General features: G+C 38.0%; 1 protein-coding gene across 3 annotated transcripts in view; it reads right to left on the bottom strand.

The window, feature by feature from the left end:
* ASAP2 (ArfGAP with SH3 domain, ankyrin repeat and PH domain 2) overlaps positions 1 to 17,367 on the bottom strand; it is an 88,180-nt gene that overhangs the window by 45,531 nt on the left and 25,282 nt on the right. For all 3 annotated transcript variants that reach the window (XM_031611272.2, XM_031611270.2, XM_031611271.2), the window contains exons 3-5: positions 14,138 to 14,283; positions 3,449 to 3,523; positions 2,391 to 2,440 (exon numbers count right to left, since the gene is read on the bottom strand). In XM_031611272.2, the coding sequence (XP_031467132.1) occupies positions 2,391 to 2,440; positions 3,449 to 3,523; positions 14,138 to 14,283 (271 nt within the window). The remainder of the gene's footprint in view (positions 1 to 2,390; positions 2,441 to 3,448; positions 3,524 to 14,137; positions 14,284 to 17,367) is intronic.

Here is a 17,367-nt window from a genome sequence, read left to right as displayed (position 1 = left end):
GAGCAGGGAAACAGAAGCACTTGCAGGAGACCTGCGTCCAGTTCTGGAGCCCCCAACATAGAAAGGAAATAAAGCTGTTAGAGGGGAGTCCAGAGGAGGGCCACAAAGATGATTAGCGGGCTGAAGCACCTCCCTAAGGAAACAGGCTGAGAAAGCCAGGGCTCTTCAGCCTGGAGAAGAGTAATCTTTGGGGGACCTCATAGCAGCCTTCCAGTACCAGAAGGGGCCCTAAAGGAAAGCTAGGAATGGACTTTATATAAGGGCACGTAGAAACCGGATGAGGGGAAACGGCTTTAAACTGGAAGAAGGGAGATTTAGATTAGATATCAGGAAGAAATTGTATACTGTGAGGGTGGTAAGACACTGGAACAGGTAGTCCAATGAGGTTGTGGATGACCCCTCCCTGAGGCTCTGAAGGCCAGGCTGGGTGGGGCTGTGAGCAACACACTCTAGTGGGAGGTGTGCCTGCCTACAGCAGGAGGAGCTACATGATCTTAAAGTCCCTTCCAAACCAAACCACTCTATGATTCTATGAGGGTGCAGAATACAACAGAGGATGGATGGCCCTACATCCCTGTGGAAATCAGGGCAAGTTTCCCAGCTGCAAGAGACACCTACCTGACTGATGTGATAAGGGATGGTGTCTCCACAAACCCTGACTCAACTGGAAAAGAAAGAGTTGATACTACCCCTTCCCCACGCACACATGCTCAAATGCTGAATCCCACCCACTCCCACCTCACATGCAAACAACAGGCACATCTGCGAAGTATCTCCTTTTTGCAATTACTAAAAAGAACTGTGACTCAATAACCAAGTGTGCACCTGCCACCCTAATATTACCAGACCAGAGACTACACTGGAACCAAGAGTGGTGATGCGGATTTTCCCTACCCATCTATCCAACCTCTCTTTTCATGCTAGATTAGAATGTAACACAAAGCACATCATCAGCTTATCACCAATGAGGTAGAGATATATAAATATTTATATATACCCAGAATTTTATGCTAAGTATTGTAGCAGGATACAAATAAACATTTAACTGATTGTTTGATGTCATTTCATCTTAATGTAGATCAAGGGACTTTCAAAATCTCAATGACCCTGATCTGATTGGGTCATGACAGGTAACAAAATTAATTCTGCTTGATCTGAGGAATTAAGCTTTGTTGACTTGTTTGATTCGTTTAACCAGATATAAAATTATGTTATTAAAATGGATATAATGGTTATTTAAACACGTTATCATACATCTTAAAGAAAGTGGCTTATAATAAATTGTGCTAGACACAATATCAATGACAAGAACAATATAGGTATCCATTAACTTTTAGTACACAGTACACCTGCTAAGAGCATCCAACCTTGGCATGAAATGTAGAAAACATTTAAACATTTAAATATTTAAATGAACTGCAGTAATTAAATATTGTGAAGGTCTGTGCTACTGGACTGATCATTAATCACAGTATTTTGGAGCCATAACAGTGAACAAGCTTATCTCCACACCATCCTTAGCATTTTGTTGTTGAAGGCTCACCAAGGTCTTCCTAGAGACCTCAGCACTGGGCACAGTCTCATGAAATGTGCTAGAGCCAAAGACATTACAGAGACATTAGAAGTGTTTCAAGTTATAAAATTCTGAATTAAATCTTGGCTTGCATATACTTGATTTTTTTTTTAAAGACAACTGAGCTTTTCCTCACAGTAAGGGTGACGGAGCACTGGAACAGGCTGCCCAGGGAGGTTGTGGAGTCTCCTTCTCTGGAGATATTCAAGACCCGTGTGGACGCCTACCTGTGCAGCCTGCTGTAAGGGGCCTGCTTTGCAGGGGGGTTGGACTCCATGATCTCTAGAGGTTCCTTCCAGCCCCTACAATTCTGTGGTTGTGTGATTCTATGAATACACACAGACATTTTTTCTGTGCTCTTTTAACTAAAGAAACTTGCTAATTACAGTGAATTAGTCCATGAAGGGAAGAAAAAAAATAACAACAAATCCTTAAAATTGCATCAAGTAGTATAATTATGTTACTATACTTTTTGTAGTTTTACTGGAAACTATTGAAAAATGTAAAAATTATATATTTCAATTGAAATAAAACATTCCCAACTGAAGTGGGAAATTACACTGATTACTTAGAACTTCATCAAGCAAACAAGTCTATCAGAGATACTATCATAGCATTAAAAAAAAAAAGGAAAATATTTACACATGAAATAAGCTGTATATTACAGAATTGCAGAATTTCAAATAATTCTGCCTATATTTACATTTCCACTCAGATAAAAATCTTCCCAGCTAGGAATTCTGCCTGGAACTGTGTTACTAAATAACTTTCTTAGATTTCAATTATACCTTTATATAGAAGATTAAAATATACGTACACTTTAGTTTCATAGTCCTTCCAAGCTTTATCAAAGGGCTTTTTCAGGTCCTGTCAAGACCAAAAAGAAATAATAACGCAGTTACTTATTTACATGAAAAATACTACAGATCTAACTATGAATCTATGCCACTTGCAGTGCCTAATGAAACAAAGAATTCTGCTTGTTCTTGCAAAGCTCGCATAAGAACCATGTAAAAGCAGTCTGGTACATAAGACTAATACATTCACATTACTAAAAGCATCTCTAGGAGTCCATGTGAGTTGGATTTTTAACAATTATAATATGAAAGTAGCATTTGATTGTTTTCTCAAGGCAGGAACATGGAGCAACACTGTATTAAGTGCACATTTTCTGACAATAAGAAACAGAAGAAAAAGAGGAGCAAAACACACTAAGCAAGCAACATTAAGGTCATAAGTAAGTGTATAAATAATCATTTCATCCATCAGTAACATACAGAGACCATTTTTAGTCTGTGTACATCTTCTTCTTCCTTCAACGTCCTAGAATAATAGCTGCCAGTTGCTTCCTGTTTGCTCAGCAGTAAATGAAGTGTAAGCCAAATTCATTTGTTGGCTATAGGCTTTGAAATTTATTATAAACATATCATCAGAGTTCTAAGTTATTATTTTAAATAGGAAATATATTCAGTGTAGTAGGCACAAGTAAATTTAGCCTTTCTTCGGAAAAACAGTACGTTCATTCAGTGCTTTTCTTAAAAAGGTACATTTAGAGAGCTAAACATATATATTAACAAAAATTCTTCATTTTTAAGGAGAGTATCTATAAATTAATAATTCTTACACCTCCTTCTCTGCTTATTTTCTATATCTCAGAACTGTTTTTAAAGCTTCCAAATGTTTTCTATATGTAGTCAACAGCATGCTGTATGTGCAACCATAAACAGAAGGGATGACTCAGTTCATAATAAAAAATAATCATCTTGTTTATTAAGCTAATAAGTTTTATATCAAATAAGATAAAAATACTGCATTAGCTAAATGTATCTACTGTACCACCAATAATTTCATATATAAATAAGAATATAAACATACCCCTTTTACTCCTTTCAGATCTCCCTTCAGCAAACTGTCCAACGGAAAAGTGATTATGTTGTTCATATTCTGAATCTATGAGACAAAAAATTATATGAAAATACATTTAATGCATTTTAATATAGAATGTACGTTGCTTCAATTCACAAATTACAAAAAGTTTCAGTAAGTAATCTTCATAGAATCATGAAGGGTGAGAAAAATCTCTAAGATCATCAAACCCAACTGTCCACCTACAACCAACATTGCCCACTAAACCATGTTCTTTAGGACCGCATCTACACATTTCCTGAGCACCTCCTGGGATGGTGACTCCACCACCTCCCCAGGCAGCACATTCCAGTGTCTAACCACTCTTCTGGAGAAACTTTCCTAATATGCAACCAAAGCCCCCCCTGGCGCAGGGAAGGAAGCCATCACCTCTCACCCTATCACAGTTACCTGGGAGAAGAGGCCAACCCCCATCTCACCACAACCTCCTTTCAGGCAGTTGTAGAGAGCAATAAGGTCTCCCCTGAGCTTCCTCTTCTCCATACTGAACAATCCCACCTCCCTCAGCCGCTCCCCATCCAGACCCCTCACAGCTTTGCTGTCCTTCTCTGGACACACTCTAGGGCCTCAATGTCTTTCTGGTTGTGAGGGGCTCAAAACTGAACACAATACTCGAGGTGTGACCTCGCCTGAGCTGAGTACAGGGTTACAATCACCTCCCTGCTCCTGCTGGCAACACTATTTCTGATACAAGCCAGGATGCCATTGGCCTTCTTGGCCAACAGAGCATATCATATATATTATTTTCCTAGCACTGCTTTATGAAGACACTTATGAGTACAACCAGTAACCAAAGATGTAGTAACTTGAGTTAATTAAACTTACTCTGGAGACATTACAACCCAAGCCAGCAAGAAACCAGCAGAATTCCTGCTCATGTAAATATCACATCCAACAACTGCAAAATGAGACCACTATTTCTAACATTGCCTGATTTTACTGTTTAAGTTAAATAAAAACAATTCCACAATTTTTCTGTATTTATGTTTTTTAATTCATGAGCATCATTTAAACTAATCTTCTTAATTTTGAAGTCTCTTCAGACTTCATAAAACGTGTCTGTTACTCACAATACAATACAGTGTTTTACTCTGACACAAATTACAAAGACAAAGAACTCGGGCCTTTAAAAAGCCAGTAGTTAAACATTTAGTGGATATTCTTAAAAAGTACTGTGTTTGCCATTTACCTATCAATAAAAACTTTTAAATAAAGATTTTACGAGGTCTTGAGAAGGCAAGTAATTCAAAAGTGAACACATAATCCAAGATGAAAAAAAATCTTCACTTCAAATGAAAACTAACATAACTTACATAAATTCAGATAAATAAATTAATAAAATAAAAAATAATGGTTCTGAATGAATGATCTGTACTGTAGTATTTTGACAGGGGAAAAAACTGACGACTTACAGTCAGAAAAAGAAAGACAGCAGCATACAACAGGAAAAGAAACACTTCATTTCCAACCCTCTATGACTGGAGACAACGTTCCAAGTATGAGCCAGGACAGTCAGCTACAGAGTTTAAACTGTAACAACCCAAACAGATTGTGCTGAACATAATAAACAGAGTGCTTTAGAGTCACATGACAGGAAGAAAATCTGATTAATTTTTGCAGCAGTGAAGGGAAAGTTGCCTTTGGGTGGGTTTCTTTTTTCATTGGAATTGTTAACTTTTTTTTTTTCTAATGTGCTTTTTTCAAGAAGCACAGAAATGTATATATGAAAACAGATTTTCAGAACTGTTTTTAGTAGAGAACAAATTTTCCATCGTGTAACAAATAATGCTTCTATTCCTAAAGAAACATCAGTAATATCAAAGTCTCATTTAGCATAACCCAGTCAGATAAGGAATGACATTAACAGGAATTAAAAATATATATATTTCCAACTGTGAAGTTTCAGCCAACCCAGAATGGAAAAATAGGAAAGATATCTATCACCCCTGGGGGCCTCACTGAAGCAAACTGAGGGGTTTCATCCCCATGGGTCCTCATGCTCAGTGATCCTCAACAGCTGCTATTAAAAACAAAAGAACAAACAAAAAGCCAAATTCCTGCCTTTCCTCTTTGAAGATGCTACTTTATTGCATTTGCTTGAAATTTCAGCCAGCAACCAAAGAGAAAAAGAACATACATAAATTTCAAAAGCTTGAAATGATTAGGAAAGTCGAAGAAATAAAATCTGGTCTATTGAGTATCTACAATAAATCACATTTCCCCTCCTCCACTCTACTTTTCTTTCTCCCAAAGAAGCTGCAGGATGCAACCACAGCCCTTCAGAATCAACATGTTGAATTCCAACTCTTTGTTTTTAAAATAATTCTTACAGAAACGGAATGAGCAGCATCTACATATGCTTAGCTGACAGTGGAAACAATCCACCTCTAAGTTCTCTGCAGCACTACAATATCTACATACCAACATAACAGTGTCTACAGTTAATAAAATAGTACTTCATAAAATATAAGAGAAACAGCTTAAATCACACAAAACGTAGGTAAAAAATAAAAACTTCTTCAAGAAGAATGATGAAATGCATGCCACTATGGACACAGACACCCAGAATGGCTTTCCAGGAGGAGAAACAGAAGAGGCTTCATGTAAGATCTCATTCTATGCAAGGTGTTCTACTGTGTTATTCTACTTTATCTCTACGCTGCAGTAAAAAGTCTAGCCTAAAGGTCAATGCCTTCATAGCCTTCATTTAAATATTCTTCAAATCCACCTAATCAAGAGGAAAATGGGAGTGAGGTGTTTCTCAACACCAGATTCAAGACAAATGTTTTCTTTCTTAAGTCATAAAAATGGCAGACCATCAGCTATCCAGAGACATATTCATACAAACAACCTTCAGCCTTCAAAACAGTCCTGGAGATTCCCCAGTGATTCAGTTAATGGGGCATGAACTCACACTCCTAAATAGAATACTCCAGATGAATTAGGATATATATTTTTTAATGTAGGGAGAATGTTTGCCTGTTCGAATCAATTCCATGTGCTACTACCTGTAAGTTATTATCAGGCCATTGTATCCCCCATGTTCCTGATGTACTTGCAACAAATGTAAGCATACATAATGCATGAATTTGTCATTATTAGCCTAGTTAGATGAATCGTACTTGTTCATATTTATAAATCAGCAAAGCAGGATACACAAGAACGCCTCTTTCTTGAGAAGTTTAAGCTGAACTATCAAAAAAACAGACTCATTTTTTGCACGCAGAGAAGCATTAATATGCTGCAGCTCCTACTATGTGTGTACTTAGAGCTAAAATGTATACAGCTATTTATGTTTTAAAATATTTTTTAAAAAGAGACATGAACAAAAGTGCATGAAAGCTTCAAAGAAATTAAAGTCATCCTCTGCCAGAGGAACAGGAGCAAGTTCCACATGTTTTTGGGAAAAGAAATGTATTAGAAGAAAAACTAAGCAAAGAAATAGTTGACCTGGTTTCTACTTCCAACACTGCTGCTTTGGCACACTTGCAGTTTTCCTCTGACAGCTTCCAACAAGATAAGATGACAGAGACAGGATAATAAATTAAAACTTCATAAATTGGAGAAAGCTCAGAGGAGGAGAAGAACAAATGGCAGGAGCGAGAATGTAAAAATAAACGAACTCATGGCTGCCAGAAGTGATGGCAGAGGCAACAGGCAAGCCAACATCTGCTAAGCAGAAAGATTTTCAAGGAGCTTAAGAGTCTATGGCTAAACACTGAAGTTCTTCATTTGCCAGCACTCCTATTTATTTTAATGAGACTTTTTTTTAGAACTGCTTTAAATCCAAAACAAACAAAAAAAGCAAACGAAAAAAGAAACCAAAAACTTTTTCACTACTTCTCAAGGAGCTTTCTTAACAGAGTGATTTTGATTAAACTAAAACTCAGACACTTGAAGGACCTACGACATGACTCACACGGCTGTTACCAAATTCTAGATGCATTCCATGTATTAAGAAGCTCTGGGCTTTCTCAACCACCAGTGAACTCAAGTGTTTACAAGTGACAATTTTGCTTGCTGACTCGTAATTATTTTTTTTTTTAAGACAAGTACTATTGCACTGAATAATTTTCAATAGTTTTTCCAGTGATTTGAGTAGGACAGGATCAATCAACATGAGCATGGAGTGACTGAAAACCCAGAAAGGCACTACAAAAGAGATGCTTCTGGCATCTAACCATAAGATTTTGGAGAATCATGTAACAAAACCTTTGGACTTTTCACCACGCCTGGCTCTCACACACCAGGACACAATGTACCTTTGAGTGTCCTTGCTCCCAGCCCTGCCTGCAACATGATCATGCGTCCTGCAGCTGGGACAGGCTGACTTGGTGGCACAGCAACCACCAGTGTCACACCACAAGGAAAGGGACTCCAGGGAAGCAGTAACTGCCCAACTCTAAATGCCCACATGAAGATGCTCATTCAGCAGGCTATGTAAACATCCTCACATAAGATATCAAATGTTGACCACAGAATCTTAGTGGCTGGAAAGAACCTCTAGAGATCATCTAGTCCAACCATCCTGCATAAGCAGGTTCCCTACAGCAGGTAATGTGATGCCGTGTGCTACTGGGAATGACCACTATACCACCACCAGTAGACAAATTACAGACTGGAACTTTCTTGATTAGGAACTACAAGAATAAAATAACAGGAAATACATTTTGTTAAATTATTCTTAAAAGCATAAAGTGTATAACTCTAAAAGCAAAGGAAGAAGAGACTTGAGGTTATTTCAGCCCATTCTCCTTGCCAGTGGAGAATTCCCAACTGTACATTCTCTAACCTACGTTAAAACAACTAATGGGAAGCCTCCACTGCTTCCTTTGGGCCACCTCATCTAATATTTTTCATGGTCAGAGCCCATTTACATGCGATTTATTAAGTTCCCCTTCTGCAAGTACACAGTTATCATTGAGCCAAACCCATTCTTCTAAGCTTTCTTCAGAAAACAACCTATTTAAGCCCTGATCATTTTTTTCTTATTGTCCTCAGAATTTTTTCCATTTGGATCAATACCTTTTTGGTAAAGAAATAAAGACAACATTCCAGACAGAGCTGAACTTATGCCATGTTAAGAGGAATTATTACATCTTGCTTTTCCTAGCACCTACAACCAAGAGGTCTATTGCAATTTCTGTACTTTTATACTTACTGCAAGAGCAAGCCTTAACATCTCTTTCCTGATTTACACACAAGTTTAAAGTACTTTCTGATCATTTGAATCCCTGTAAACCTTCTGGGTAATTCTGTGTTCAGTAGCTCCTAAAGATAACTTTTAAAAAGGCTGAAAATGAAAACAGTCCTCACTTTTATGTATTTTTCTTGATTTATTTCTCATGATCTAGAATATTACTCTCAGACCTCTCAAGATCCCTCTGGATAACAACCTCTTCCCTCCAGTTCACTGACAACACCACACAGATCGGTGTTATCAGCAAACTCCTGATGAGTGCACTCAATCCCACCATCCATGTCACCAGCAAAGATGTTACACAGCACCGGTCCCAGTGTGAATCCCTGAGGAATATCACTCATCTTCAGGTACACGTTGAGTCGCTGACCACGATTCTTTGAGCGCAATCATCCAGGTAATTCATTATCCACCAACCAGTCCCTTCATTAAATCCATGTCTCTGCAATTTAGAGACAATGATGCCATGTGGGATAGCATCAAATATTCTGCACAAATCCAGGTAGATGACATCACATCATTGCTATTCCCTTATCCACCAACATTGAAAGCCCATCACAAAAGACCATCAGATTTGTCAGGCACTATTTACCCTTAGTGAAGCCACCTTCATTAAGGAGGCTGTCACCTCCTTCTTTTTCTTGTGCAGTATCACAGTTTCCCAGGAAGATTGCTCTGTGATCTTATCAGGTATAGAGATAAGAGAAACTAGCCTTTGGATAGCAGCTTAGGAACTTCATCTGCCAGGACACTTAGACACACAGTACTCCAACCAACCAGACCTCTGAAAAGGCCACAGCCTGCTCTCCTGAAGTGAGCTTGCTGCACACCCTCCTCTCTGCCATAGGGATCTCAAACTCCACCATTTCATCGTCACTGCAGCCAAGGATGCCCTTGAGTTTCATGTTCCCCATCAGTTCCTACTTGATGATGGGAACAAAGTCAAGTACAGAATCTCTACTTGTTGGCCCCTTTATCACTTGGGAAAGGAAGCTACCATTAATACATTCGAGGAACCTCCTGGATTGCTTATGTCCTATTGTGTTGTCCCTATAACATATACTGGGGTGAGTGAAGTTCTCCATGAGGACCAGGGCTTGAGAACACGAGGCTGCTCCTCTCTCTACAGAAGCCCTCATCTGCTCCATCTTCCTGGTTGGACAGCCTGCAGCAGAAGCCCCACTACAGCGTCACCTGTCCAAGCTCATCCTTTAACCCTGACCCACATCTCTTGGTCAGCACCTCATCCATTCCCAGTCAGAGCTCCACGCACTCCAGCTGCTCACTGACATACAGGGTAACATGCCCTCTTTATCTCCTTTGTCTATCAATCCTAAGGTGCCTGTATTCTTCTACTCCAGCACTCTGGTCATGGGAGCCAATAAGATCTCCACGGTGCCAATAAGATCATGGCCCTGCAGGTGTGTGCAGGTCTCTAAGCCCTCTTGCTTATTCCCATGCTATATGAATTTGCACAGATGCTTTTAAGTTGGGCCACTGATGAAGCTGACTTATGGAACTAGAACTGCCTCACGATGATCTTTAATCAGCAATCTTTAATCTTCACACATAATAATCCAAACCCATATATACATCCATAGGTCCATCATGAATACTTTTACTAAATTATACACATTTGTAAAGTTTCAGACACCAAATATATTTTTAAAATTCTGTACCGACCCCATTATCCAGGAGAGAAAATTCTGGACACAAAAATCTGTAAGTTCATTATGCAGTACAGAAATATATGTCCTTCTGGTTTCTTATTGGTTATCTTCTACACCTAAGCAAATCTCCTTTCTCACATTTTTAAAATGAATTAAAATGAATACGTTCAGAAAAATGCTACCATTGTTCTTCCATTTCTCCTCATTGAAAATCCAAGCATTATCAATAAAAAAAATTTCTCACATTGAATCTCTTCCTTCCAGCTACCTTTTACACAGTGAAGATGGCAGATTCCAGTCCTCTCAGTTACCATCAGAAAAAAAAGAGTCCAAAAAGCAATACTGTATGTGCCACAAAAGGTACTGTGTTAGCTCTAACACAGCAAAAAAGCTTCCATTTTTTTTTTCTGTATTTCACTATCAAAGAAGACTTCTTAATTGACTGATCTCAAACACAATTCTAATTCAAAGGAAGGTCAAGGAAGATGTATAATTTAGTATTGAAGCTATGGCTACGAAAATACTGCAGAATATATCATAAATTGATCACTGCATTAGGCAAAAGTGAGTAGCTACAAGGACTTGACATGCAATGAGCTTTTTTTTTTTTCTCTTAAGAAGTTTCAGAAATCATTTCAAGTTTGAAGAACTCTGCTTCTTAAAAAAAAAAAAAATAGCAAAGCAAAACACATTATGACTCAAGCAATTCCAAGACATGAACTTCAACAGGTCACAGTTGATTAATTTAATTGTAACAAAAATTATTTCAGATATTAATAAAATAATTTAAAACATTAATGTCTTGACAGGTCTGTGAAAACAGTGTAGTCTTTTGGGAAACCCTTAAAAACACTAGAGGAAACAATAACTTTAAAACCTTGTTATAAGTAGAGCAACTTTATTATGTCTTTCCTTTATCTCACTGAAGACAAGTTGAAAAGAAAATCTCTTTGCAGAAGCACTTTACAGCCACAGCTCTAAATGCCACCCAGACCGAGAGCTGACAGAACACATCAGCTTCGAGAAACAAAATCAAAGTACACAACAAAGCAAAACCTGACAGTAGCCTTAAAGCTTTGCCAGTGTTAATAGCTTTGGCATCTGTTCCAGTCTGAACATGTCCTCTCACTTCCCTGCACATTGCCCACTTGTTTCAGCTAAAAATCTTCTGGGGAAATTCAGAGCCCTATGAAACTTCAGGGGCAGGTCTACCTACATAATATCTTCCAGTGTTTTTTCTTAACAGCAGCAGGTTGCATATCGCTAGCCACATTTCTAACAAAACTACTTACAACCAAAGTATGCTGGATGCTATCAGGGAACACTCTAGAAGGAGGATGTTTTTCAATGCCAACGCGCTTCAGGTATTCGGAGCTGGTTATCTCACAAGTGTGAGAAAGCATGGGGGCTGTTCCATGTATGGCTATGATTATTAAAATAAACAAACATAATCTAACGTTATTTTCAACCAGTATATAGGTGTCTCAGTGCTAGTCAATATCCTTTTAATCTCTTGGAAAATCAGACCTGCATCAGCAAACTTCTAACCAGGTTTTTGAAGTAACCTCAGTTACAAAGAAATTATTCTAATAGTTGCAACAGGCAAAGTCACCAAAATCACTAGAACTGTTTTATAATTGTTTCATAATTTTGTAATTCTTATAAATAAAGGTGGTATTTTCAAGCAATAATTATATATTTTTTAAAATATGTATTTATTATCAGAAGGAACTGTCTTCCTGAAAAAAAAAAAACATTTAAAAGACACCATATTCAAGGTCCATTCTGTTTCTCTATTTCTTCAGTTTTCCCTTGCTAGTCAGGAGAAAATAAAAAAATTAAAATTTAAAATCAACAATATGAAGTGCATTAGGAAAGAGCAGATCATTAGAGAGACCTATTCTTTACTAGACATCTCTTTTTAAGAAAGAAGGTGCCTATCCTATAGTAGTACTAAAAAAACAAAAAAAAAACAACCAACAGTCATGTCCATATGCAACTAGAGTCGTAGAATCATAGACTGGCCTGGGTTGAAAAGGACCACAATGATCATCTAGTTTCAACCCCCCTGCCATAGGCAGGGTCGCCAACCACCAGACCAGGCTAAATTGTATACATTTCAAAAACAGAGAAAATAAGAGCCACAGATAGAGAGAAAGTGAAGACTTGGGTATGATCTCAGTTGCTTTATATATATAAACTGAAGCAAAAATACATAGATGATAGAGGGAAAACGGAACACAGGAGAAAAAGATATCCTTGGAGAAGACAAATAAAAAGCTGTCGTAAGACAAATTTAATAAGACATATCCCATCTCCTATAGGTATACATTATGTTTTTGTTTTTCATTGACATCTGTGGAAGGCAAGTTGTTCATATCAGAAATATTTGATAAAGATAGTAATTACAAATGCTTTGATATAACTACATTATCGCTTGGCTTCTTAAAATAAAATATATGATCAGCTTTTTTTCTGGAGAGGGTGCAGCTCTTAGTAGATTGGTTTTTGAAACCACATAAACATGGCATTTTACAGATCCATTTGTTTAATAAAGTCACCATATTGCAGCTAATGTAAGATAGAGGATTTTTTTAGTCAACAGAACGTATTAATCAAATGACCCATTCTATTTCCCCTCCCATATGAACAGTCTACCTCCATGGAAAACTACTCAGGATAAATGACTGATACACACTTGATAAGGATTCTCTTCTGACACAATCTCAGATGCTATTTGTACAGCCAGAGATATTTAAATCAATGTGACCAATGTAAATACATTTCATTGCAGATAAATACACTTGGGGCCAGATTCTCTCTCTTCAATATCACAACTGAGTAAAAAGAAAGGACACCATCAGGGAGTGAATGAGACTGCCCTAAATCACATCAGCTGGAAAAATTCCCCAAAGAACTGATTATGACCAGCTGGCTGCAAACTAGACATTTGGTCTAGATTCATAAAAGCATCTGATCTGTCTACATCCACTGATTTCAGCAGATGCAGATTTTTAAATGTTTGTATCAATCTGGGTCATCTCCCTTTCCTCACCCCTAGTTTAAGAGTTCTGTGGCACCAATTAATTCTGGGACTTGTCCAGACATAGCTCTAGCTAGTAGAATGGAGAATCAGAATCTGCTCTGTTTCTGCTCTCTGATTAATGTGGAACTGAGGCTGAAAATTCTCCATTCATAATTAAAATTCCCATTCTTCCATTTGGCTCCATCCCATCTGGCTCACTGAAGAGTGTTTTTAAGTTTTACTGGCTTCAGTTGCAGAACTTGTCCCCAGTGGATACTATTGTCTTATGACATGTTTCATTTCTTCTTTCTGACTGTCCTCCTTGAGAAGCAAGAGATTCTCTTCCAGAGACACCAAAATCTCTTGTTAGAAATACAAATAGAAAGTGTGACAATATAAAGTAAAAGCAACATCAAAACCAAGTAAACCAAGCTGAGTTTTACTGGTTTCACAATTTAAAAACAATATTACTTTGTTGTGGGAAGCATATAGACATGAGAATTGCTAGCAGAGAGTTACGTGGTTGGGTTTGGGTTTTTTTGAGTTCTGAAAGGTGAAAGGATAAGGTGCTACACATTTCCTTAAGCCAAGTTTCTCTTTTTTGTTTATTTATTTATTTCCTTTAAGAACAGTCATTGCTAAAGCACAACTTATCATTAACTTGAAAAGCTGCTGTAATTCAGAAACAGAGAAATTACAGTGCCATTAAAAAGATGACATGTTTTTATGCAAGTAATTCTTACCAAATTTTTGAAGAGTGCAGTTAATTCCTTTGTAAACACAGAAAATTTTAAAAATGCTGTTCCCAAATCTGGGTCATCCCTGCAAACACAGTTGCCTCCAAATTTCTCCAGTGCTTGTGTGTACTGTTCTTCATTTTCCACATGAGCTTCAAAAAAAACAAAACATGAAAATACAGTCAGCAGATAATAGGTTATAAAAATTACTCCCAAGCTTAAAAAAAAAGGCAGAGAAAAACAACTTTTCAGAAGGTTTTTCACTATGAATGTTTACTCAATACAATAACAAAAATTATATTTTAATATTTATGCTGGAAGTATCTCACTAATTTTGCTTTATGTGCTTCTATCCAAATGCTGTACAAATGTGTCCGTGTGTCACAGCAACAAGACAATAATCTGACAAAAATCCTGTTTACGAAGACATGCAATATTTCTGTGACATACAAGGGATCACGTAACTCTTAATTCCTATAATGAACTTCTACAGTCTTTTGTTAATGCTCTCTAAATTTAACTGCTGTGCGCTGAACAAAGAATCAGAGGAGAGCAGAAACACTGGCAGTGCTGAATCCCTATTGTACAAGGCAATACATCATAGATTTTCAGGTCACATTAGGAAATGGACAACAAACATTACAGATGAGGATACAACCCATATCCATGTTAGCTCTCTGATCCAGACCAGCAGTGGAGATCTGAAGCAAATCCTAGTAGTCTGCATTTAATGTGGGATGACTTAGTTCTCAGAGCAGTTTTGGTTCATGACCATTAGGTTCCCTCCTAAGAGGACAAAACTTTCTCAGAAGTGCCCAGGTGCCTAATGGAGATGACATGCTCTGAATATAGGTGTAGGCTGCACTTCCTTAATGCTCTTCAAAGCATAAACTTTATGTGCTGAGGAGTTATTCCACCCAGGGAGCAAGATGAAATCTAGGCCAAAGCAGGCTCTCCTGATTCAAATATAAGGGAAATGTGAGGGACCTCCATCTTACCTACATCTAACAAGCAATTCAATCATAGTTTACCAGTTACTGTCCAGTGTAAACAGACATAAGAAGTGCACATAAATCTGGTCTGAGGAATAAAAAAACCCTCTTTCTGAGCTTAGTGACTGAGTTAAGCTTGAGCACACAAGGCAAAGCACATCAAGCTGGCATCTGATTAAGTTAATACTGCCTATTTCTTATTCTAGTTGCAGCATATTTCTAATGGTTCAAAAGAAGTAAGAATAAAAACCCCACACCCTAGAAAACAAATTATGCATGAATAAGAACAATGAATCCTTCTGGGCCATTGCATGAAACCAGCAGAAACCCTGAAGATTAATGTTAGTTCAAACTAGCAATGATCTGGTTTAATTTCAAGCCCATTTGTGTATGTTAGCAATTTAATATCCAAAGGATTCATGTTGCAATGTCCTTTCCCCAAAACATTTTGCTATTTGAACTACAGGATAAATTAAGGCTGTACAGCTAACACTATTGTGAGATGAATACACCTGGAGAAGCTTTGAATGAACTGAGACATACTGACACTTGAAGAAGCTTTGAACAAACTGGCACAGACAGCAAAAAACAGGGCTTGGCTCATTGCAACTGACTGTTCACACAGCTACCCAGTGTGGTTAATTATTTCCATATCACTTTCTTCATCCTTACTGCTTCCTGCATCTAGCTTTGCATGTCTGAACCCAAGTAAGGGTGGAGGTCAGGACAATTCAAATAGCAAAAGGAGAACACCACCACTGCATGAAAACAAGGTGAAAAGGCTGCTGCTGCTAATTGTCATAGTTAGATGTGAAATCAGCAGTCAGCAGAACCATGCCGACTTTTTACCAGACTCATACAAGAGGATTTTATTCCATACAAAACCTGGGCCTCTGCTTCTGGATCTATGTATTAGATTTTAAAAAGTCAACAGACCAGCAGCTCAGCAACAGTTCTAAGACATCTTCCACAATGCTGATGGTCATTACAGTAGCAACTCAAAATTGGAGCTGAGCTGGTACTCTAGAAGTACATCTAAAGAGCAGGAAGTGGTGTTCTTTCCAGAGCTCCTGACCCAAAATACTCTCCCTTGCCCTCAGGTTTCTTTCTGATGGGCTTTAAAAGGTTTTCTACAGATTTTTTACATGGTCTTGTAACGAAAGGACCAAGGGGGAATGGCTTTAAACCAAAAGATTGGTTTAAATTAGAAGTTAGGAGGAAGTTCTTTACTTGGAGGGCGGTGAGGCCCTGCCACAGCTGCCCACACAGCTCTGAGTGCCCCATCTCTGCAGGCACTCAAGGCTGGCTTGGGTGGGCCCTGCGCAGCCTGAGATGATGGGGGGCAGCCAGCCCATGGCAGGGGTTGGGTGGGTGGGCTGTGAGGTCCCTTCCAACCCAGGCCTTTGTGTGATTCTGTCCAAAACAAAACAAAAACACCCGAGCCATGTTTGTTTGAGGCTCTGAGGGCTTTTTTTTTTTTACTAAGGAACTAAATGACATACAAATTGGGATCCTAATGGTTTCTACCATTCACGCATGTAAGGAAAACAGAACAGGTAAGCTTTATATTCAGGGAAACTATTAAAAAAAAACAAACAAACAAACAAAAAAGAAGCACCAGTAGCCATGCTCTTTTGAATGCAGAGCTACAGTTTTTCTTTTGTCAACAGAAACCTCCATTGCTGGAGAGGCAAAGCAATATTTGTGCTGGTGGAACAGATGTGCCTTCAAATGTTTACTGTCAAGATCGAGCAGCATGAATTCAAAAACCAGGCAAAGCACTGATTTTTATGCAAAAAATGCAGTGATTTGCAGCAATACTATAACAAATACACTGATGAGGAAGCATAGTCTAGCAACCAAAAATTACTAAGAAACAAAAAACAGAACAGAGCGTGACAAATAAATACATAACAGATGACACAGCTCCAGACCAATCTTAAACTGGACCATCCAAAGATAAGAGTTCCATAAGCTTCAGCAAGAAGGAATTTCCTTTCAATGAGCTGATACTAATTACACCACCATAGTAATCCTCGTAAGTTCTGTCAGATATTGGTGGCTCTCCAAAATGGCCATGCCTATCTTTTTTGCACATAATATAGGTTTTCTTAGCTCTAATTGCTATGAACTGCAAAATGAGAACAAAAATGAACAAAATGCTGTTTCTTCTTGTTGCTGATCCACAAAAATAAAAGCGTAATTTATTTTGAAAGTAAACACAGAACTCCATGGGATTGGAAC

Source organism: Phasianus colchicus, chromosome 2 (genome assembly GCF_987193195.1).
Source record: "Phasianus colchicus chromosome 2, bPhaCol1.hap1.1, whole genome shotgun sequence".
Classification (NCBI taxonomy): Eukaryota; Metazoa; Chordata; class Aves; order Galliformes; family Phasianidae; genus Phasianus; species Phasianus colchicus.
The sequence above is the reverse complement of the archived record's forward strand: the minus strand, read 5'-3'. Positions and strand labels throughout refer to the sequence as shown.